General features: G+C 46.2%; 1 protein-coding gene across 2 annotated transcripts in view; it reads right to left on the bottom strand.

Moving 5' to 3' along the window:
* Positions 1 to 25,705, bottom strand: part of FRMD4B (FERM domain containing 4B) — a 326,444-nt gene that overhangs the window by 8,923 nt on the left and 291,816 nt on the right. For both annotated transcript variants that reach the window (XM_063941063.1, XM_063941062.1), the window contains 8 exons: positions 4,502 to 4,578; positions 3,607 to 3,745; positions 2,445 to 2,571; positions 2,071 to 2,204; positions 1,776 to 1,895; positions 1,329 to 1,557; positions 943 to 999; positions 392 to 527 (listed from right to left, as the gene is read on the bottom strand). In XM_063941063.1, coding sequence (XP_063797133.1) covers positions 392 to 527; positions 943 to 999; positions 1,329 to 1,557; positions 1,776 to 1,895; positions 2,071 to 2,204; positions 2,445 to 2,571; positions 3,607 to 3,745; positions 4,502 to 4,578 — 1,019 coding nt within the window. The remainder of the gene's footprint in view (positions 1 to 391; positions 528 to 942; positions 1,000 to 1,328; positions 1,558 to 1,775; positions 1,896 to 2,070; positions 2,205 to 2,444; positions 2,572 to 3,606; positions 3,746 to 4,501; positions 4,579 to 25,705) is intronic.

The following is a 25,705-nucleotide window of genomic DNA, read 5'->3' as shown; positions in this document are numbered from 1 at the left end:
TTAACCTTCCATCAAAGACAGATGTGCGTGTAATCCAGAGTATACTGGCTGTCTATACATAAATGCAGATTACGGTTAGCTCTGACCAACTTCTTCCTGCAGCGAAACTTAGATATAATTCTAAACCAGGAACCCATGCAAAACAAAGTTTGGTCAACTGATAAAAAACACCCCCTCGCTTCCTTTTGGGTGACAAGTAAAACAAACCAGTCACATGCATCTATTTTTACTACCACTTTGTATCATCACATATCCGGAAGCTTTCCGAGACAGTTTTCCACTAGTACAAAACGGAACTGTCCCTGGAAAGGCGAAACGCGTGGAAGCTCTAGAAGGGCCAGGATGATTGCATACTAGTCACAGATAATGATGCAAAAGCAAAGCTTTATACCTGGCCAACCGCATGTCTGAAAACTGCTCGTTGAGAGAGGACTTTCTGGAAAGGCTTCTGTCCCCCATGGACTTTGGGGGTCGTATTTTAGGGGAATTCTGCAGGGATCTCTGTCCTTGTAGATACAGAGAATCATCTGAAAACGATGCAAGAATAAAGACAATCAGACAATGATTAATTTATTTTAGGCAAGCAGATGCAGTAGACTTTTGTGTAAGGCATGCAATGCACCTCAGTGCAGCTGTCACAGCTACTCCACATTCACGTCAATGGTAAAAATGGAATAACGATCTAACTGTAGCCAAATGGTCAGCTAAATAAAGAAAAAGTTTCTGTTGCACTGGAGGATTCCTGTGCAGTATCACTGTTTACTCACATAACAACAGCCACTAGGTGGCACTATAACATCGTTCTGACAACTGCTGTCTATATGACAAATAAACGGCACGTCTGTAGTAAGTGTCTCTTTTCAGGGAATGGACTATCTGTTTTCTTAACATGGGTTTGATGGAAACCACTGCATGCATGCCAAGTGTTCACTGGAGACTTACCATCATCAAAGGTGGTAGTGTCAGACAAGGAGCTGCTTTCTGATGGGATGATGTCATCTAATATAACCAAAACAATAAACAAAACAAAAAAAATGTTTAGGGAGCAGTACACCAAAAGGCAACACTACATACTAAAAAAAAAGTTTTCTTTCGCAGAATGAAACCAAAAAACATAAATTTTTCCCATTTCAAGCCACACATTAACATCTATGGAAGAAGGGGGCTCAAATTCAACCATTTAATAACAGGTCAGACCAGACGCAGCTACTGAAGCACCATTACGCTGCAATTCCATCAAACGAAGGCAAGTTTAGTCCTAACTTGATCTGTTCTATATGTGCGCCCAGCTGCTTGCACGCATGTTGGAAATTTGCAAGTCCATATACCTTGTATAAGCAGAGAGGCCCTTTTTGTAGGATCCTTCCCGCTCTTGACTCTATATTCATTAATTGCACTTTCTATGTCCTGCAGTCTCTTTATGGAATCGGTATAATCCTGCTTCCTCTTGCGCTTGACGTTCTTGCGGAGATCGGGCTCCATCAAGAGTTTCTTGGTGGCCTCCACCATTTGTTGTTGTATGAGGAATTTGTGCTCTAACGTTTGCAGATCAGAATCCTGGCAGAAAAGAAAACAACATGGAAAATATCATAAATAAATATTCCACAATCTATCACAGTATAAGTAACAACTGGTTACACAGGAAGTGAGGCTGGTGCACTTCCTGTAGGCAGAAGACATTGCTGATTACCACATGGAGGAAGCAAGCGATGTCTAAGCCCAGGGACTGGTGTCTGCCCTACTAGATAAAAGACAATTAGAGTATTATAACCTACCTCTTCACCAGGAAGCATGTTGTCATCCAACTTAAATGTAGTACCCATCCTTCTGCGAACATTGGGGGGCTTTTCGCCAGCAGTCAGTGGATACTCCGTTGGTAGTTTGCCGGTCAGTTCCTAGAATAAAAATTATATAAATGAGCATAAGGTAAACCAAAAAAAAGAAAATAAACATACGGACTGAACTTTCGTTTGCTATACTGTTCCTGAGACCAGTTCCTTTTTGAGAAAAGACAACAGGATTTGTTCCCATAAGAGTAACACCCCCCGCCCCACAATCTCTGTGACTTACCGCCTCTCGCATACAAATTTTCTTCAGTTCTTCAATTTTTTTCAGAAGGATTTCTTGTAAATCTTTCTCTTTTTTCTTTAATTCCACAATTTTCTCAGCTTTTTGATCCTCACTGACCTCAGAGTCCAGAGAACCTGTTTCATGAAATGTTTCATCACCATTGTTAATGATGATAATAATAGTAATAATAATAATAATAATAAAAAGGCCCAAAATAAAAGAACTCTCATCATTTGCCACCTGAGCGTAGTCTATTTACTTTCTCCAAAGATCTCAGGTGATGGATTGTCTTTATAATTTGTATGTTCCACATTATTATTCGGTTTTGAAGACTCAATAAATAACAGCTGGATGAAAGGGTGGACCATTATTACCTGACGATATTAAACTGCCGCTGCTCGCCATGATCACTGGGTTCTTGCCGTCCACCATTTTGGAAATTCTACTTTCTGTCAGATCCACGGCAATATCGTCCATGCTACGGGCAGTTGGGATTTTGGCCTGTGGAAGACCAGCAATAACGTAAAATTCTGGGCCTAGAGTTTAAGGGGGAGATTTATCAAAGATTGGAGAGAGATAAATGACTAGCCAATCAGCTTCTGCCATGTTGCAAGCTGTGTCTGTAAAATGGCGGTTAGGAGCGGATTGGTTGGTACTTTATCTCCAAGCTTTGATAAATACCACCCTAAGAGAGTTAAGACTTTAAAAAAAAAAAAAAGCATACCACCTTACAGGCACATCATATAATCTGTTACATCTGTAGACACATACGGTATAGTTTATATGCTGCCAAAATAAATGAAACTGGCCCAGTGCAGGATTAATGGTTTCCTTCAGGAGACCTCGCTACTGGTTAAGAACTATTTATCAAATTACAGTACTGGGGTCTATGTACAAAGGGGTTTATTTCTAAACCTTAAAGTGAGATAACGTGGACGGAGATTATTGACCAGCCAATCAGCTCCTAACTGCCATGTTACAGGCTGTGTTTTAAAAATGACAGTTAAGAGCTGGTTGGTTGGTACTTTGGGGTAAATGTATGAAGCAGTGATAAGAGTGGAGAAGCGAGTCAGTTGAGAAGTTGCCCATGGCAACCAATCAGCTGCTCTGTATAATTTGAAAGTATGCAAATTATAAATGTTACTTCAATGCTGATTGGTTGCCATGGGCAACTTCTCCACTGGCTCACTTCTCCACTGTTATCACTGCTTCATACATTTACCCCTATATCTCCGTCCACTTTATCTCGCTCTCGTCAAGGCTTAGTAAATAGACCCCTATGTCACCACTGCTCATGGTTACATTTAAAATGTAAATGACCAACCAAATTAGCATCGTGTTCTTCCTATAACTTTCACAGAGAAAGCTCCCTAATGATGCTCAATAAGGTCATTAGTTATACATGTCCGATAAATGACCATTAAGCTGATAATTGCCTGTAACGATTTACAAAATGGTGCCAAGAGATCAAGCAAATATTTGGAGAAGAAACCTAAACAGTGACGGCACAATTTCGGGAAGATTGTGAGGACTCACTTTGCTCTGCTTTCTATCCAGGTAAAATTGATGTTGACTAATTGCCATCACCCATATGGACTTGATTACAGAATTGTTCGCATACCACGTCTGAACTACAAAACCGCTCTGACCAAAGGTTCTTCTTGACACAGATATTCTGAAAATGTAAGGTTAACAGAAAAGAAACCTCAGTATGATAAATGATATAGATAACAGTGACAGCGTAATGCATGCTCCACCGACTATAATCGTTTCAAGTGGTTTGACAGCACTAAAAGGGCCTGAATCAGAGATGTAGCTACTGCATTCACAGATGTGATTCCGTACGAAGTGGATGTGCGAAAATAAGCAAATGCGGCAGCTGCCTAGAAATGTATCGGGACGCGCACTGGCGGCATCACAGATACAAACTGCTGCGTATAAATATGCAGCAAAGGTCGCAGATCTTTTGATAATTAACTGCGAGTATGGTCAAGCAGAATGGCGCGGAACTGATACGCTGGTGCCATGTTTTCTGCGTATGAACTCGCAGTTGTAGACAGAGACACATCCTGAAAACGGTCGGTTCTGCCGCCATTCCCCGTTAACTCTCCTAAATGGTCCCCGACTGTCAATCACTTTGCAAAAGAATCCTCACTGCGTGCGGCATCGCAAAGGTACCTCTGAATCCGGCCCTCAATTTGCTTTTACTCTTTATATTTGTAATTAAGTCACTGTCATAATAATTATATCAATAATCTACAAATAAGCATTGACTTTATTTGGATTACCCACACTAATAATAGTAATAATGATACTACTATACACACAGCTTTAGATGGAACCTGGCTGAACGCTGACAAGTTCCGAGCGACCTCCTTCTCTACCTTAAGCACACTCCTGCAAAAACCCATCAGACGACTTTCTCTCTTACCTACGGGGATCGTGCACTTCCACTGCAAACTTCTTCTCCCGAAAGTACAAATTCTCCAGCTGCTTCCACTGAAATAGCTGCAAAGAGAGAGAGAGGATTGTTATATAAATAACCTGATCATTATCCATTTAATGTTCCATGCACGCCCCCGATCGAATAGGTTCCAACCGTAGGGAGTCCGTGCAAAGACAATTGGATACCTAAATCACGCTAGAAGGTAACTGTCTGTATTATTTATGGGGAAAATAAAAGGCCTGATATACACTCTATAAACAGAGCACACATTGTATTGGAAAATAGAACACAGGAACCGTGCACAAAGTTCCTACTTCAATAAAAATGTAATTTTCTGCAAAGTGGAATCTAGCGCATCTGCACTGCTGCAAATCCAGGGACCGTGGGAAAAGATACTTTGCATTAAAAACAAGAACACCAGCTTGGCACACGGTGCCTGGCGATCTTGAAAAGTTAGCTAATTATAAATAAGAATTAAACAAGTCATCTTTATAACCTTTATTGGAATTATCACACGGTATAATGTCACCGCTGGTGCCTATAATTGTCAGGAGATTAATGGGGGGGATATAGCACTAATAATAATTACATGCCGTACCGTCCGACGTGATTACCAAGCATGTAACACATTCATTGCCCTAGCTGACTGTGGTTCTTATAGAGAAATCGACAATAAATGAATATGCATTAATATTCCCCTGGCTAACACCATTAGAAATGTAACCTATTCCGGTCAATAAAATATATGGATATCTTTCACGATGTCATCTAGCAAACCACAAATAAACATGGTTATAAGATCTTCTAAACACACACATAAGCCACAAACAATATCCACTAGCCATAGCATACGTTGCATGCGCTTTATAGAGGAGGCTCATATTTCCAGATATTTCAATCAATCACAGACGGAGAAAGACGTTCCTAGAACCCACCTGGACAGCTGGTGAAGCATACCATTACTGTAATGTATGCTAATCCTTACAATCCAACAATGCTAAAACAGGTGACAAAAAACCCCCATAAAACAATAAAAGCAGGTAGAGTCTATAGCATTCAAAGCCATAATGTACTCAATATCCTTGTCCTATGGCACGGCAGAATAATGTGTCAATGCCTGTAAAGTACCGTAAACCCTAACACACCACCAGTAGCAGCTGGGGGTCCAGTGTCCGCGCTCTGCTGGTGCGTCTGGTTCATTCATGGGCTTACCTGCAGCGTTTAATCCTGTCACGCTAAATTCCCATTGTGCTGTATGGGGTAATCCACTGAGCTAGCCTTCAGAGAAGCTGCATGTCTGACACTTCCTGACTCCTCCAGAGCTCTCAGATACTGGAGAAAGGTGAAACTCTACAACCCCGACCAACCCACACTGGTGACACGGTAGTGACGTCACCGCCCCTATCAGGCCACACCACTCCTGTGTGACACTCGTGTGTACACTCATTACTGGAAGAGCTGCTACTCTCAGTCTCACACAAACTGTTTTCACTATTAGACTTTTTTTTTATTATTTATTTGGTTAAAGGTAATTTAAGGGGGAAAAAAATTGTTAAAAAAACCCTCTCCTATACATTGCTTACAGGCAAATTCCAGGCTATAGTTTCATTTACTTCCATAATTATGTACAATATTAACCCTTGCTTTCCTCGCTGTAAAATATTTTGCAACTGAGTTACATAAACATGTGTCCATGCAGTCTTCCTATACCTTTATTTGGGTGGTCTTCAGTATGCCGACTGACGGGATCCCGGCGCACAGTATACCGGCGCCGGGATCCCGACAGCCGGCATACCGACACTTATTCTCCCTCGTGGGGGTCCACGACCCCCCTGGAGGGAGAATAAAATAGCGTGTAGCGCGCCACCGTCCCCGTAGCGTGGCGAGCGCAGCGAGCCCGCAAGGGCTCATTTGCGCTCGCCACACTGTCGGTAAGCCGGCGGTCGGGCTCCCGGCGCCAGTATGCTGGTCGCCGGGAGCCCGACCGCCGGCATACCATAGTGAACCCCTTTATTTATAAAGTTATTTATTAACAGTCATTTATATAGCACCCCTATATTACACAGCCCTTTGCAGAGAGCATTACAGTCACTCACATCAGCACAAGTCCCAGGGGAGCTTACACTCTACATTCCCTGCCACATGGACACACATACAGTACACACTAGGCAGGGCCGAAAATAGGATTTTCGTCACCCAGGCAGTAATTCCTCCCCCCCTCAAAAAAAAACAACAAACAAAAAAACAAAACAAACCCTTTCAGACTAAAATAATCAGATTATCAAAATTTTGAGAAAAGGGGATACTATTGGACAATATTCTCTTATGTGCCTCAAATGCCCTATGCGTCACATGCCTCGCCAGCGTGTTCAACTACATGCCCCCCCTGTGTGTCCCCATACATTACACTATATCATAACACTTCATCACTGCACTACATACCCATACCTCCCAACTGTCCCGATTTTCGCGGGACAGTCCCGTTTTTTGGGGACTGTTCCGCTGTCCCACCCACGGGCCGCAGTGTCCCGCGGTGGGGGGGCAGTTGGGAGGCTCTGTCTGTTGCTGCCCTGCTTAGCAGAGCAGCGGTGAATAGACGCTGTGTGCATGCGCACAGCGTCTATTCACTGGAGTCAGAGGGAGAGGGGGCATGCCAGCGGCTCACAGAGCGCTGGGCATGCCAGCGGCTCACAGAGCGCTGGGCATGCCCCCTCAGTGATGAAAACGGGGGCGTGGCTCGCGATCGCGGGGTCCTCTCATGAAGCCATGCCCCTTTCCCCTTAGGCCATGCCCCTTTTTCGGGAGCACACGCGGCTTCGCCGCGCGTGTGTCCCGCTTTAGAAAGTACAAATGTTGGGAGGTATGCATACCATAGTTGCCTACCCTCCCTCATTCTGCAGGAGACTCCCTGAAATAGCAGCAATCTCCCTCACTCCCTGAAAAGTCCATCAATCTCCCTCATTCTTGGGGGGAAAATAAATCAGAGATACATACATTCAAATGGGATCCTTAGTGCCATTTCCCTGCATTGGTTATAAGGCACAATGGATCCCTATGGCCACTTACAGTATATTGAACCTCTTGTAAGACACAATACACAAACAAATCCTGCAAAATATTAGTGTCTTTTCTTCAACAAATAGATCTTACTAACTTCGGGCTCATTTACTTTTGGATGTAAGTAATTTTCATGACACGCCTCCCCGATGTAGCAGTACACGCCCGCACTGATAGGTGTTACTTTCACAATCTCCCTGAAATGCTTTTTCAAAAGTAGGCAAGTATGATGCATACCCCTATCCACCACACTACATCACTATACTACATCCCCTACACCAGGGATGGGCAACCTTCGGCCCTCCAGCTGTTGTTGAACTACACATCCCAGCATGCCCTGCAGCAGTTTTAGCATAGCCAAATTGCAAAGCTGTTGCAAGGCTTGCTGGTATGTGTAGTTCAGCAACAGCTGGAGGGCCAAAGGTTCCCCATCCCTGCCCTACACGCAGAACTACATCAATACACTACATGCCCCTATGCACTGCACTATATACCCTATATGCTACACTACATCACTACACTACATCCCCTTATATGCTACAGCACATCGGTGCACTACATGCCCCTATATATAGCAATACATTACTACACTACATACCCTATATGGTACACTATATCACTACACTACAGACCTCCTCCCCCCCCCCCCACCCCCCATAAGCTACACCAAATCCCCCTATCTGGGAGGCAAAGCGGAGGTTGATACTGCTAATTGGGAGCACAGTGTGCTTCTACAGCTGGTAATGTGCACCGCACGCTAGTGGTCGCAGCACTGCATGGCAAAGAAGAGAGTTTAAGACAGTAGCTGACATAGGAGAGATCCCAGGTACTGGAGCTCACCCGCACAGCTTCGGATCCAGCTGTGGGCAGACAGGTGGGTCAGAGACATTGCCCCGGGAGCCGTCTGCTGTCTCACTGGAGCAGCACAGCACTGCTGGTAAAAACAAAAAAACAAAAAAAAAAACCCCTGCTTCTCTGCAACTCTGGCGCCCCCTCAAATCCTGCATCCGGGGCGCATGCCCCCTCCCCCCCCCCCCCCCCACTTCCCCCCACCTCCCCGTTTCGGCCCTGCACTAGGGTTATTTTATTTATCAGCAGCCACTTAGCCTACCCATATATTTCTGGAGTGTGGGAGAAAAACGGAGTGCCCGGAGAAAACCCACCCAAATATGAGGAGAACATAAAAAGCCCACACAGATCAACCATGACCGAGAATTGAACTCCTCACTTCAGTGCTGTGAGGCAATACTGCTAACCACTACACCAACCGTGCTGCCCCTTTTTTTTTTCTTTCCTTCTATTTTTTTGTATTCCAAACGGTTATTGTATAATAAAAATATTTTGTTAGAAATCCTAAATGAATGCAATATAAATGTTTCCTCGTCTTCATTTCCCTATTTTCTGCTATTTTATGTCAGCAATTAAAAGTGCAGGCAACTCACTGGACCTAGAGGTAGTCAGGCAATAATAGTGAGGTTTAAAGGAGGAGTGCATGTGTTCCAGACACACCTTGCCTTGTTGTGCCTGTGTCATTAGTGTATCACGCAGTGACTAATGAGTACACGCATTCCGGATGGTGAGAAGAGACTCTTCCCCTGGATATAAACCGGTCTCAGCTACACAGAAGACTGAGCGGATGGTTGGCAATGACTAAAGCCTTCACCTCATGATATTCCTGGGATTGCGAATGCTGGTTATCAGATACATACACTAGAGTCTACACGGATCTCTGGAAACTATGTGTCAGAAAGTGTGATAGTGCGTCTTCACCACAATTCTCACAAAATACCAGCATATGTCTCAATTTCCCTGTGGTGTGACGTCACTTGTGAGGTCATCACCTTGTGCCTCACCACAACAGTGATAGGCTGAAAGGACATAAGGGGTCACGCATCTGATTACAGAACCCAGACACTTGTGTTCAAAAATAATAAATCACTTCCTTCTAATGTTACCTCAGAAGACCATTGCTCAATGAGCAGATACAAGAACTGCAGGAATCACAGTGCCTGAAACAAGCACGGGATCTAGTATTACTATTATTATTTCTCAGAGCTGCCCACTGAGAAACAGTCATCTGAGGGAAAATGTCATTAAAAGGAAGTTATTTAGGCACAGACGTCTTTGGGTTCTGCAGTAAGACATGTGACGGCACCTAACACTATCTTTCCTCCTTAATATGGAAGCGAGGGGCATAAATACTGAGCCTTGTGTGCACTGCAAACTATGCAACAACGCAGTACAGCAGGCCAAGGCGCAATCAAATAATCCTGCCAACAACGCAGTCCTGTAGTTTGTATGGCTGAAGTTCTTTAATGCTTAAGTAAATACAGTGGGGTAAATTTACTAAGGTGGGAGATTTTTAGAACTGGTGATGTTACCCATGGCAATCAATCAGATTCTACTTACCATTTATCTAGCTACTTCTAGCAGATAATAGATATAATCTGATTGGTTGCTATGGGCAACATCACCAGTTCTAAAAAATCTCCCACCTTAGTAAATTTACCCCAGTGTGGCCACTCTTCCCAATAGTGTTCCCACATCTGACTGGCCAAACATATGGGACACATATGACCAATGACCCCACACAAAATGACTGCGGTCATCTGTTGTGTTCCTCCTAAAATCTGGTCCATGTAAAACTAACATTGTACATGTGTTTACCAGGCATTTGGGAGCAAAAATCTCTTGAATGAAGGACATGTATGGATTACAATTGGAGCGCAACATTGAGTAGCCAATGGGTGCCATGCAATGTTTCTCTCAGACTCCTGATGAAGCTGCAGATAACGCTCAATCTACGGTACGGTAGAATATTTCCCACAATGGAACTTCGGGTTCTGTCCAATTGGAAAGCAAAGCCAAGTAACTGCATCATTTGAACTTCTGCTTAGTAACTACCTTCCTAATAGTCTTATTTCACCTCCAACCCTAATCTGTAGAAATACACAAAGCGGAATTCTGCTGACACTGACCTATTAAATGATATAACACATGACAATCCGGCTCTCTGTAACAGTATACCATAAGGCAAACATTCCACATTCACATTGTCCGGGACTGGGAAACCCAGATGTACTGTGGAGCCAAAAGGTTTTGCACAACTGTTGAATCCTTTAACAAGTAAAGTGTATCCTGTACTTCACTGAGACTGATGTTCCACGTGCAGAGAGTAAATACTGGCTTCCCAAACTTCCTTTCCATTATGACACATTTACTCTGTACGTAGTAGCGGATCTTGCTACGGGCAAGCAGGACTTTTGCCCGGGGCGCCGCCTTCCGGAGGGCGCCGCACCATGGCAAGATCCGCCACTGCTGCCCGCTGTGTCCCCTGTCCGCCTCCGCTGCCCGTTCTGTCCCTGTGAAGGGAACTAGACGCTACGCGTCTAGTTTCCCTTCGTGGAGAGTACCTTTGCTGAGCGGAGCGCGATGACGTCATCGCGCACAGCACAGCAAGGTCCTCTCCACGAAGGGAACTAGACGCTACGCGTCTAGTTTCCTTTCGTGGAGAGGACCTTTTGCTGTGCGGTGCGCGATGACGTCATCGCGCACCGCTCAGCATACAAGAGGCGCTACTAATGTACAGGGGGCGTAACTGACCATGCCCCCTTATTAAGCCGTACGCTTAGTAAAATGTTAAGGTTGCAAATAGCTATATGCTAGAAGAGAGTCCAAAGGAAGAATTAAATATAAATATATTATTGCATTCACTACAGTGTTGTATGGTTGGTTTTAGCTGTATAAAAGGTCAAGAAATACAGTGTGTTGTTAATTAAGATATAGGGGGTAATTCCAAGTTGATTGCAGCAGGAATTCTGTTAGCAGTTGGGCAAAACCATGTGCACTGCAGGGGAGGCAGATATAACATGTGCAGAGAGAGTTAGATTTGGGTGGGGTGTGTTCAATCTGCAATCTAAATTGCAGTGTAAAAATAAACAGCCAGTATTTACCCTGCACAGAAACAAAATAACCCACCCAAATCTAACTCTCTCTGCACATGTTATATCTGCCTCCCTGCAGTGCACATGGTTTTGCCCAACTGCTAAAAAATTCCCTGCTGCGATCAACTTGGAATTACCCCCATAGATCACAGCCAGAGGCACAAACAGCTTCTGCTGATTAGAATGATATGCAGCATGCTTATATTCTGTGTGTGATTGTGGCTGTATCTGCATACAAAATGCATTACTAATGTGTGACATTATGTGTATAAGGTGTACTACAGTACTTTGTGGCGTAACGTATAGAAAGGGCTCTACTGTGTGGTCTAATGTGAATAAAGAGCAATATTGTGTGGTGTAATGTGAATAAGGGGCACTACTGTGAGGAGTAACGTGGTACTACTGTGTGATGTAACATGAATAAGAGACACTATTGCATGATATAATGTGAATAAAGTTGCAGTACTGTGTAGCGTAATTTCAACTGGGGGTATTATTGTGTGGCCATGCCCCTTCCCAGCAAGAACACACCCCGTTTGGGCTGCGCACCGAATGTACTGTTCCTATTTAAAATATAGGGGATAGGAACACCAAAATAAGCACTGCTATGGGTGAGGGGTGATGGTGCTGGGAAAGGGGTACAGGGTCAGAGGCGGAACTAGCATCTGTGCAAGGGGGCACCAGCCAAAATCTTGCCTAGGGCATCATATTGGTTAAAGCCGGTTCTGGCCACAGCAGCGCATCAGGGCAAATGTCATGTGATCTGAGGATGTATAGTAAATGCCAAAGACAGTACTGGGCAACAAGTGTCCCTAGGGACGCAATTGGCCCTACAAGCCTTCACCTGCGCACTCCTTGAGTTTGATGATGGAATGACGAAAGCACCATCCAATATAGTGCAGCCTTATATGTAAGTGCTTCGTATGAATATTACTTGATCTCCTTTGAATCACTTAGAGATACGGTGTTGCACCCTCAATAAATGCTAACTAAGCACACTACCTAAAAAGGGGGCCAGCACATTCTCAGCAATATATTTGCATCTATATTATACTTTATCCGCATATACCCATTTAATCATAAAAAGCACTCAAGCACTTTTCTGCACATATTCACTTTTATTGCAACTATTGCACAAAGTAGCACTATGTCACTTTGAAGAGCAGCTTACTGATACATTGTCTTGCATATACGTACAAACTCCACACCAATAACCGGACGGATTGAAGCGGAGAGGCAGTACGAATAAAGGATACTCTGATGCAAAGACACTCTGTATAAGGCAACTGTTTTACGTATGTCTGGTACGCATATTTTAATCGTCATCTAAGGATTTGTAGCGAACTAAACACGAACACTGAAGGTGCAACTGATTTATCACTAGAACACACACATATATATGTGTGTGTGTATATATATATATATATATATATATATATACACACACACACACACACACACACACACACACACACACACACACACACACACACACACACACACACACACACACACACGTTGAGCATCCCTTATCCAAAACCCCACATTTTTGGTTCCCCTAGAGCAGGGCTGGCCAAACCAGTCCTCAAGATCTACCAACAGGTCACATTTTCCAGACCACCTAGCTGGTGCACAGGTGTAGTCATTACTAATTAAGATGTGCTGCATTCATTCCTAACTGACAATTCTACAGATCTCCAGGAGGCCTGGAAAACATGAACTGTTGGTAGATCTCGAGGACCGGTTTGGCCAGCACTGCCCTAGAGGGACCCTGGAGAGAATGACACATATATATGTATATTATATCATATATCTATATACAGGTTGAGTATCCCTTATCCAAAATGCTTGGGACCAGAAGTATTTTGGATATCGGATTTTTCCGTATTTTGTAATAATTGCATACCATATTGAGATATCATGAAGATGGGACCCAAGTCTAAGCACAGAATGCATTTATGTTACATATACACCTTATACACACAGCCTGAAGGTCATTTTAGCCAATATTTTTAATAACTTTGTGCATTAAATAAAGTGTATGTACATTCACACAATTCATTTATGTTTCATATACACCTTATACACACAGCCTGAAGGTCATTTAATACAATATTTTTAATAACTTTGTGTATTAAACAAAGTTTGTGTACATTGAGCCATCAGAAAACAAAGGTTTCACTATCTCACTCAAAAAAAATCCATATTTCGGAATATTCCGTATTTCGGAATATTTGGATATGGGACACGCAACCTGTATACACATAATATATAATATACATGTTATTATCTCTGTAGGAGACCCAAAAACGTGGGATTTTGAATTTTGTATAAGGGATACTCAATATATATATATATATATATATATATATATATATATATATATATATATAGCAGGTATAGCATGTGATCTCTACAAAATTATTCCTATGGTCCTTTTCAATAATGATTCCTCACTCCCTGATTATGAGAAGATAAGTGGTGGACGCAGCGGTACTCAGACATCATAGTGATGCTGTGGCCGCTGTATTTAGTACAGTGACGCCACCGGCTGACGCTCTAGCACACCGAGTTACATGTCTGTGTCTGACTAGCCACCCCTTCCCCATTACATCCTGTAAATGATCACTGACCGTCATTCACTCTGCGTCCAAATACTCACTGCTGGCAAACCATCGCGACACATGAGCGCAAAAGACATTTGTAACAACTTAGTCAACTGCGCAAACATCGGCATAATGACGGCCTCTGCATCAGGCAGTGTACAAAGCCTGGGACGGAGATAAAGTACCAGCCAATCAGCTCCTAACTGCCATGTTACAGGCTGCGTTTGAAAAAAATGACAGGGACTATTTTGTGTCCACGACACCCATAAAGTGGGAATAGAACCCGTGGCGCCACTGAGCCCGCAAGGGGCTTTCTGCACTCGCCCCTCCCCGCCGGGATCCCGGCGTCGGTATGCTGCCGGGATCCCAGCGTCGGTAAGCCGCCGGTCAGCCATACTACACCCCTTTATCTTCGTCCACTTTATATCCCTCCAAAGCTTAGTAAATAGACCCCATAGTCACTAAAACAAAACGGAAAATTTGGTTAGTGATCACTAATGAAATGATGACACTGGCATGGCAGAAGACAGGATTCTTGTCATCTTGCTCCAATTAGTCACACCCCACCCCGGGGACTGATAATGGGGAGCGTGCACAGGTTATGTGGATGGTTACGGAACATATCACATCTCGGCAGATTACTCAGTCTAGAACTGCAAGTGTATTATTGCACAACACAGCTGTTATCTGCCCGGAAATTGGAGCTGTGTGTGTCTGAATGTCTAATAACAGAGGCAATGCGGTCAGTACATTATTGTTTGCCAGTGAGATAGGAGAAATGGGATGTGCAATGTCTCAGAGTACAAGTTTAGGTCTCTTCGTGACCCTGGACGTGGCAGAAAGTGCGGTTATAAACAGGCTTAAAAATTGTTTTATTAAAAAAAAAAAAAAAAAAGGGTTAATGCATTGTAACAGCCTCAGCCACAAATAAAACATGGGTACTCCCATGTCTGAGGGATGCGCCATGATGTATGTATTGTTTGGTAAGTAAAGTGGTCTGGAATTTTACAACTCAAGACACTGGGCAATTGGAAACTATGGTCTCGTGTACAGTACGGGTCTGGGACTGAGGGTCGACAGCACAAAGGCCGACACACCTTAGGTCGCCGCCAATTGGTCGACACACCTTAGGTCGACGTGGACAAAAGGTCAACATGGACGAAAGGTCGACAGGAACAAGGTCGACATGGAAAAAGGTCGACATGAGTTTTTTATGTCTTTTTGGTTTCGTTTTCTTCGTAGAGTGACCGGGAACCCCAATTAGTGCACCGTGTCCCCTCGCATGGCTCGCTTCGCTCGCCATGCTTCGGGCATGGTGCCTTCGCTTCGCTCGGCACACTTTACCGTTCCAATCGTAGTCCACGTGGATCGTTAAGTATGAAAAGGTTCAAAAAAAGAAAAAAATTGTGAAAAACTCATGTCGACCTTTTTCCATGTCGACCTTGTTCCTGTCGACCTTTTGTCCATGTCGACCTTTTGTCCATGTCGACCTAAGGTGTGTTGACCAATTGGTGTCGACCTAAGGTGTGTCGACCTTTGTGCTGTCGACCTGGAGTCCGGATACCGTACAGTACAATGGGGGGGGGTTTCATGCCCCTTGGCACACTTGCTCTCAGCCACGTTCCCCACCACAGCTCAGATCCTCAATACATACACAGTACAGGGTCCACTCCGACTGCTTGTATATGGCTGGTGCCACCTTTATAAGGTTTAATGAATCCTTCACGTAGTGCTGGGTGAGCCATATTCACCAAACCCCTACACTGCTATTATTAACACTTATCTAAGTAGTATCAGTTTATTCCATTGCGCTTTGCAATTTGGAAAACAATTTATGAGGGAAAGGAGTTGCCACCCCAAGTATGTTCCATTAATTTGAGAATAAAATATATGATTACTGTACATTAACTTCCAGCAAAAAAAGATTATAATAAGATTTTACTTACCGATAAATCTATTTCTCGTAGTCCGTAGTGGATGCTGGGGACTCCGTCAGGACCATGGGGATTAGCGGCTCCGCAGGAGACAGGGCACAAAAATAAAGCTTTAGGATCAGGTGGTGTGCACTGGCTCCTCCCCCTATGACCCTCCTCCAAGCCTCAGTTAGGATACTGTGCCCGGACGAGCGTACACAATAAGGAAGGATTTTGAATCCCGGGTAAGACTCATACCAGCCACACCAATCACACCGTACAACTTGTGATCTGAACCCAGTTAACAGTATGACAACGTAGGAGCCTCTGAACAGACGGCTCACAACAATAACAACCCGATTTTTTTGTAACAATAACTATGTACAAGTATTGCAGACAATCCGCACTTGGGATGGGCGCCCAGCATCCACTACGGACTACGAGAAATAGATTTATCGGTAAGTAAAATCTTATTTTATCTAACGTCCTAGTGGATGCTGGGGACTCCGTCAGGACCATGGGGATTATACCAAAGCTCCCAAACGGGCGGGAGAGTGCGGATGACTCTGCAGCACCGAATGAGAGAACTCCAGGTCCTCTTTAGCCAGGGTATCAAATTTGTAGAATTTTACAAACGTGTTCTCCCCCGACCACGTAGCTGCTCGGCAGAGTTGTAATGCCGAGACCCCTCGGGCAGCCGCCCAGGATGAGCCCACCTTCCTTGTGGAATGGGCTTCGACAGATTTAGGCTGTGGCAGGCCTGCCACAGAATGTGCAAGTTGAATTGTGCTACAAATCCAACGAGCAATCGTCTGCTTAGAAGCAGGAGCACCCAGCTTGTTGGGTGCATACAGTATCAACAGCGAGTCAGATTTTCTGACTCCAGTCGTCCTTGAAATATATATTTTCAATGCCCTGACAACGTCCAGCAACTTGGAATCCTCCAAATCGCTTGTAGCCGCAGGCACCACAATAGGCTGGTTCAGGTGAAACGCTGACACCACCTTAGGCAGAAAATGAGGACGCGTCCGCAGTTCTGCCCTGTCCGAATGGAAAATCAGATATGGGCTTTTATACGATAAAGCCGCCAATTCTGACACTCTCCTGGCTGAAGCCAGGGCCAGTAGCATGGTTACTTTCCATGTAAGATATTTCAAATCCGCCGATTTGAGTGGCTCAAACCAATGGGATTTGAGAAAATCCAAAACTACATTAAGGTCCCACGGAGCCACTGGGGGCACAACCGGGGGCTGTATATGTAGTACTCCTTTTACAAAAGTCTGGACTTCAGGAACTGAAGCCAATTCTTTCTGGAAGAAAATCGACAGGGCCGAAATTTGAACCTTAATGGACCCCAACTTAAGGCCCATAGACAATCCTGTTTGCAGGAAATGTAGGAATCGACCCAATTGAAATTCCTCCGTGGGGGCCTTCCTGGCCTCACACCACGCAACATATTTTCTCCAAATGCGGTGATAATGTTGTGCAGTCACCTCCTTCCTGGCTTTTACCAGTGTAGGAATGACCTCTTCCGGAATGCCTTTTTCCCTTAGAATTCGGCGTTCAACCGCCATGCCGTCAAACGCAGCCGCGGTAAGTCTTGGAATAGACACGGTCCCTGCTGAAGCAGGTCCCGTCTTAGAGGTAGAGGCCACGGATCTTCCGTGAGCATCTCCTGAAGTTCCGGGTACCAAGTTCTTCTTGGCCAATCCGGAGCCACGAGTATCGTTCTTACTCCCCTTTGCCGTATAATTCTCAGTACTTTTGGTATGAGAGGCAGAGGAGGAAACACATACACTGACTGGAACACCCACGGCGTTACCAGAGCGTCCACAGCTATTGCCTGAGGGTCTCTTGACCTGGCGCAATACCTGTCCAGTTTTTTGTTGAGGCGAGACGCCATCATGTCCACCTTTGGTTTTTCCCAACGGTTCACAATCATGTGGAAGACTTCTGGATGAAGTCCCCACTCTCCCGGGTGTAGATCGTGTCTGCTGAGGAAGTCTGCTTCCCAGTTGTCCACTCCCGGAATGAACACTGCTGACAGTGCTATCACATGATCTTCCGCCCAGCGAAGAATCCTTGCAGCTTCTGCCATTGCTCTCCTGCTTCTTGTGCCGCCCTGTCTGTTTACGTGGGCGACTGCCGTGATGTTGTCCGACTGGATCAACACCGGCTGACCCTGAAGCAGGGGTTTTGCCAGGCTTAGAGCATTGTAAATCGCTCTTAGCTCCAGTATATTTATGTGAAGAGACATCTCCAGGTTTGACCATACTCCCTGGAAGTTTCTTCCCTGTGTGACCGCTCCCCAGCCTCTCAGACTGGCATCCGTGGTCACCAGGACCCAGTCCTGTATGCCGAATCTGCGGCCCTCTAACAGATGAGCACTCTGCAACCACCACAGAAGAGACACCCTTGTCCATTGCGACAAGGTTATCCGCTGATGCATCTGCAGATGCGATCCGGACCATTTGTCCAGCAGATCCCACTGAAAAGTTCGTGCGTGGAATCTGCCGAATGGAATCGCTTCGTAAGAAGCCACCATCTTTCCCAGGACTCTTGTGCATTGATGCACAGACACTTTCCCTGGTTTTAGGAGGTTCCTGACAAGTTCGGATAACTCCTTGGCTTTCTCCTCCGGAAGAAACACCTTTTTCTGAACCGTGTCCAGAATCATTCCCAGGAACAGCAGACGTGTCGTCGGGGTCAATTGAGATTTTGGAAAATTCAGAATCCACCCGTGCTGTTGCAGCACTATTTGGGTTAGTGCTACTACGTCCCCCAGCTGTTCCCTGGACCTTGCCCTTATCAGGAGATCGTCCAAGTAAGGGATAATTAATACGCCTTTTCTTCGTAGAAGAAACATCATTTCGGCCATTACCTTGGTAAAGCCCCGAGGTGCCGTGGACAATCCAAACGGCAGCGTCTGAAACTGATAATGACAGTTTTGCACCACGAACCTGAGGTACCCTTGATGTGAAGGGCAAATTGGGACATGCAGGTAAGCATCCTTGATGTCCAGGGACACCATAAAGTCCCCTTCTTCCAGATTCGCTATCACTGCTCTGAGTGACTCCATCTTGAACTTGAATTTTTGTATGTACAGGTTCAAAGATTTCAGATTTAGAATAGGTCTTACCGAGCCGTCCGGCTTCGGTACCACAAATAGTGTGGAATAATACCCCTTTCCCTGTTGTAGGAGGGGTACCTTGACTATCACCTGCTGAGAATACAGCTTGTGAATGGCTTCCAATACCGTCGCCCTGTCTGAGGGAGACGTTGGCAGAGCAGACTTTAGGAACCGGCGAGGGGGAGACTTCTCGAATTCCAACCTGTAACCCTGAGATATTATCTGCAGGATCCAGGGGTCCACCTGTGAGTGAGCCCACTGTGCGCTGAAATTCTTGAGTCGACCCCCCACCGCCCCTGAGTCCGCTTGTAAAGCCCCAACGTCATGCTGAGGGCTTTGCAGAAGCCGGGGGGGGGCTTCTGCTCCTGGGAAGAAGCTGCTTGGTGCACTCTCTTACCCTTTCCTTTGCCTCGGGGCAAATATGACTGTCCTTTCGCCCGCTTGTTCCTATAGGAACGAAAGGACTGCGGCTGAAAAGACGGTGTCTTTTTCTGTTGGGAGGGGACCTGAGGTAAAAAATAAGATTTTACTTACCGATAAATCTATTTCTCGTAGTCCGTAGTGGATGCTGGGACTCCGTCAGGACCATGGGGAATAGCGGATCCGCAGGAGACAGGGCACAAAATTTAAAAGTTTGACCACTAGGTGGTGTGCACTGGCTCCTCCCCCCATGACCCTCCTCCAAGCCTCAGTTAGGATACTGTGCCCGGACGAGCGTACACAATAAGGAAGGATTTTGAATCCCGGGTAAGACTCATACCAGCCACACCAATCACACCGTACAACTTGTGATCTGAACCCAGTTAACAGTATGACAAACGTAGGAGCCTCTGAACAGACGGCTCACAACAATAACAACCCGATTTTTTTGTAACAATAACTATGTACAAGTATTGCAGACAATCCGCACTTGGGATGGGCGCCCAGCATCCACTACGGACTACGAGAAATAGATTTATCGGTAAGTAAAATCTTATTTTCTCTGACGTCCTAGTGGATGCTGGGACTCCGTCAGGACCATGGGGATTATACCAAAGCTCCCAAACGGGCGGGAGAGTGCGGATGACTCTGCAGCACCGAATGAGACAACTCCAGGTCCTCCTTAGCCAGGGTATCAAATTTGTAGAATTTTACAAACGTGTTCTCCCCTGACCACGTAGCTGCTCGGCAGAGTTGTAATGCCGAGACCCCTCGGGCAGCCACCCAAGATGAGCCCACCTTCCTTGTGGAATGGGCCTTGACAGATTTAGGCTGTGGCAGGCCTGCCACAGAATGTGCAAGTTGAATTGTGCTACAAATCCAACGAGCAATCGTCTGCTTAGAAGCAGGAGCACCCAGCTTGTTGGGTGCATACAGTATAAACAGCGAGTCAGATTTTCTGACTCCAGCCGTCCTTGAAATATATATTTTCAATGCTCTGACAACGTCCAGCAACTTGGAATCCTCCAAATCGCTAGTAGCCGCAGGCACCACAATAGGCTGGTTCAGGTGAAACGCTGAAACCACCTTAGGCAGAAAGTGAGGACGCGTCCGCAGTTCTGCCCTGTCCGAATGGAAAATCAGATATGGGCTTTTATACGATAAAGCCGCCAATTCTGACACTCTCCTGGCTGAATGCCAGGGCCAGTAGCATGGTTACTTTCCATGTAAGATATTTCAAATCCACCGATTTGAGTGGCTCAAACCAATGGGATTTGAGAAAATCCAAAACTACATTAAGATCCCACGGTGCCACTGGGGGCACAACCGGGGGCTGTATATGTAGTACTCCTTTTACAAAAGTCTGGACTTCAGGAACTGAAGCCAATTCTTTCTGGAAGAAAATCGACAGGGCCGAAATTTGAACCTTAATGGACCCTAATTTGAGGCCCATAGACAATCCTGTTTGCAGGAAATGTAGGAATCGACCCAGTTGAAATTCCTCCGTCGGGGCCTTCCTGGCCTCACACCACGCAACATATTTTCTCCAAATGCAGTGATAATGTTGTGCAGTCACCTCCTTCCTGGCTTTTACCAGGGTAGGGATGACCTCTTCCGGAATGCCTTTTTCCCTTAGGATTCGGCGTTCAACCGCCATGCCGTCAAACGCAGCCGCGGTAAGTCTTGGAATAGACACGGTCCCTGCTGAAGCAGGTCCCTTCTTAGAGGTAGAGGCCACGGATCTTCCGTGAGCATCTCCTGAAGTTCCGGGTACCAAGTTCTTCTTGGCCAATCCGGAGCCACGAGTATCGTTCTTACTCCCCTTTGCCGTATAATTCTCAGTACTTTTGGTATGAGAGGCAGAGGAGGAAACACATACACTGACTGGTACACCCATGGTGTTACCAGAGCGTCTACAGCTATTGCCTGAGGGTCTCTTGACCTGGCGCAATACCTGTCCAGTTTTTTGTTGAGGCGGGACGCCATCATGTCCACCATTGGTCTTTCCCAATGGACCACAATCATGTGGAAGACTTCTGGATGAAGTCCCCACTCTCCCGGGTGCAGATCGTGTCTGCTGAGGAAGTCTGCTTCCCAGTTGTCCACTCCCGGGATGAACACAGCTGACAGTGCTAACACATGATTTTCTGCCCAGCGGAGAATCCTTGCAGCTTCTGCCATTGCCCTCCTGCTTCTTGTGCCGCCCTGTCTGTTTACGTGGGCGACTGCCGTGATGTTGTCCGACTGAATCAACACCGGCTGACCCTGAAGCAGAGGTTTTGCCAGGCTTAGAGCATTGTAGATTGCTCTTAGCTCCAGTATATTTATGTGAAGAGACGTCTCCAGGCTTGACCACACGCCCTGGAAGTTTCTTCCCTGTGTGACCGCTCCCCAGCCTCTCAGGCTGGCATCCGTGGTCACTAGGACCCAGTTCTGTATGCCGAATCTGCGGCCCTCTAACAGATGAGCACTCTGCAACCACCATAGCAGAGACACTCTTGTCCTTGTGGACAATTTTATCCGCTCATGCATCTGCAGATGCGATCCGGACCATTTGTCCAGCAGATCCCACTGAAAAGTTCGTGCATGGAATCTGCCGAATGGAATCGCTTCGTAAGAAGCTACCATTTTTCCCAGGACTCTTGTGCATTGATGCACAGATACTTTTCCTGGTTTTAGGAGGTTCCTGACTAGATCGGATAACTCCCTGGCTTTCTCCTCCGGAAGAAACACCTTTTTCTGAACAGTGTCCAGAATCATCCCTAGGAACAACAGACGTGTCGTCGGGATCAGTTGGGATTTTGGAAAATTCAGAATCCACCCGTGTTGTTGGAGCACTACTTGGGTTAGTGCTACTCCGACCTCCAGCTGTTCTCTGGATCTTGCCCTTATCAGGAGATCGTCCAAGTAAGGGATAATTAAGACGCCTTCTCTTCGAAGAAGGATCATCATTTCGGCCATTACCTTGGTAAAGACCCGGGGTGCCGTGGACAATCCAAACGGCAGCGTCTGAAACTGATAATGACAGTTTTGGACCACGAACCTGAGGTACCCTTGGTGTGAAGGACAAATTGGAACATGAAGGTAAGCATCCTTGATGTCCAAGGACACCATAAAATCCCCTTCTTCCAGATTCGCTATCACTGCTCTGAGTGACTCCATCTTGAACTTGAATTTTTGTATGTACAGGTTCAGAGATTTTAGATTTAGAATCGGTCTTACCGAGCCGTCCGGCTTCGGTACCACAAATAGCGTGGAGTAATACCCCTGTCCCTGTTGTAGGAGGGGTACCTTGACTATCACCTGCTGAGAATACAGCTTGTGAATGGCCTCCAATACCGTCGCCCTGTCGGAGGGAGACGTTGGCAAAGCAGACTTTAGGAAACGGCGAGGAGGGGACTTCTCGAATTCCAACCTGTAACCCTGAGATACTACCTGCAGGATCCAGGGGTCCACCTGCGAGTGAGCCCACTGTGCGCTGAAATGTTTGAGGCGACCCCCCACCGCCCCTGAGTCTGCTTGTAAGGTCCCAGCGTCGTGCTGACGCCTTTGTAGAAGCCGGGGAGGGCTTCTGCTCCTGGGAAGGAGCTGCTCTCGTTTGTTCTTATAGGAACGAAAGGACTGCGGCTGAAAAGCCTGCGGCTTTTTCTGCTGGGAGGTGACCTGGGGTAAAAAGGTGGATTTTCCGGCCGTTGCCGTGGCCACCAGATCCGATAGACCGACCCCAAATAATTCCTCCCCTTTATACGGCAATACTTCCATATGTCGTTTGGAATCCGCATCACCTGACCACTGGCGCGTCCATAAACTTCTTCTGGCAGATATGGACATCGCACTTACTCTTGATGCCAGAGTGCAAATATCTCTCTGTGCATCTCGCATATAAAGAAATGCATCCTTTAACTGCTCTATAGTCAGTAAAATACTGTCCCTATCCAGGGTATCAATATTTTCAGACAGTGACTCCGACCAAGCCACGCCAGCACTGCACTGCACATCCAGGCTGAGGCGATTGCTGGTCTCAGTATAACACCCGTATGTGTGTATATACTTTTTAATGTATTCTCCAGCCTCCTATCAGCTGGATCCTTGAGGGCGGCCGTATCAGGAGACGGTAACGCCACTTGCTTTGATAAGCGTGTGAGCGCCTTATCCACCCTAGGAGGTGTTTTTTCTATCTGGGGTAACCCACGCTTCATCACACACTTCATTCAGTTCCTCTGATTCAGGAAAAACTATCGGTAGTTTTTTCACACCCCACATAATACCCCTTTTTGTGGTACTTGCAGTATCAGAGATATGCAAAGCCTCCTTCATTGCCGTGATCATATAACGTGTGGCCCTACTGGAAAATACGTTTGTTTCTTCACCGTCGACACTGGATTCAGTGTCAGTGTCTGGGTCTGTGTCGACCGACTGAGGTAAAGGGCGTTTTACAGCCCCTGACGGTGTCTGAGACGCCTGGACAGGTACTAACTGGTTTGCCGGCTGTCTCATGTCGTCAACCGACTTTTGTAGCGTGCTGACACTATCCCGTAATTCCATAAACAAAGCCATCCATTCTGGTGTCGACTCCCTAGGGGGTGACATCACCATTACAGGCAATTGCTCCGCCTCCACGCCAACATCGTCCTCATACATGTCGACACACACGTACCGACACACAGCAGACACACAGGGAATGCTCTGATAGAAGACAGGACCCCACTAGCCCTTTGGGGAGACAGAGGGAGAGTTTGCCAGCACACACCCAAGCGCTATAAATATATATAGGGACAACCTTAATAAGTGTGTTCCCTTTATAGCAGCTCAAATATTATAAATATCGCCAATAAGTGCCCCCCCTCTCTGTTTTTACCCTGTTTCTGTAGTGCAGTGCAGGGGAGAGTCCTGGGAGCCTTCCTCGCAGCGGAGCTGGGCAGGAAAATGGCGCTGTGTGCTGAGGAGAATAGGCCCCGCCCCCTTTTCGGCGGGCTTCTTCTCCCGGTTTTTTTGGAACCTGGCAGGGGTTAAATACATCCATATAGCCTAGGGGCTATATGTGATATATTTTAGCCAGAATAGGTATATTACATTGCTGCCCAGGGCGCCCCCCCCAGCGCCCTGCACCCTCAGTGACCGCTGGTGTGAAGTGTGCGGAGAGCAATGGCGCACAGCTGCAGTGCTGTGCGCTACCTCATGAAGACTGAGACGTCTTCTGCCGCCGGTTTCTGGACCTCTTCTCTATTCGGCATCTGCAAGGGGGTTGGCGGCGCGGCTCCGGTGACCCATCCAGGCTGTACCTGTGATCGTCCCTCTGGAGCTAGTGTCCAGTAGCCTAAGAAGCAAATCCATCCTGCACGCAGGTGAGTTCACTTCTTCTCCCCTAAGTCCCTCGTTGCAGTGAGCCTGTTGCCAGCAGGACTCACTGAAAATAAAAAACCTAACAAACTTTTTCTAAGCAGCTCTTTAGGAGAGCCACCTAGATTGCACCCTGCTCGGACGGGCACAAAAACCTAACTGAGGCTTGGAGGAGGGTCATGGGGGGAGGAGCCAGTACACACCACCTAGTGGTCAAACTTTTAAATTTTGTGCCCTGTCTCCTGCGGATCCGCTATTCCCCATGGTCCTGACGGAGTCCCAGCATCCACTAGGACGTCAGAGAAAGGTGGATTTCCCGGCTGTTGCCGTGGCCACCAAATCCGATAGACCGACCCCAAATAATTCCTCCCCCTTATACGGCAATACTTCCATATGCCGTTTGGAATCCGCATCACCTGACCATTGTCGCGTCCATAAACTTCTTCTGGCAGATATGGACATCGCACTTACTCTCGATGCCAGAGTGCAAATATCCCTCTGTGCATCTCGCATATATAGAAATGCATCCTTTAAATGCTCTATAGTCAGTAAAATACTGTCCCTATCCAGGGTATCAATATTTTCAGTCAGGGAATCCGACCAAACCACCCCAGCACTGCACATCCATGCAGAGGCGATGGCTGGTCGCAGTATAACACCAGTATGAGTGTATATACTTTTCAGGGTAGTTTCCAGCCTCCTATCTGCTGGATCCTTAAGGGCGGCCGTTTCAGGAGACGGTAACGCCACTTGTTTTGATAAGCGTGTGAGCGCCTTAT

This window comes from Pseudophryne corroboree, chromosome 9 (assembly GCF_028390025.1).
Source record: "Pseudophryne corroboree isolate aPseCor3 chromosome 9, aPseCor3.hap2, whole genome shotgun sequence".
Lineage (NCBI taxonomy): Eukaryota > Metazoa > Chordata > Amphibia > Anura > Myobatrachidae > Pseudophryne > Pseudophryne corroboree.
The sequence above is the reverse complement of the archived record's forward strand: the minus strand, read 5'-3'. Positions and strand labels throughout refer to the sequence as shown.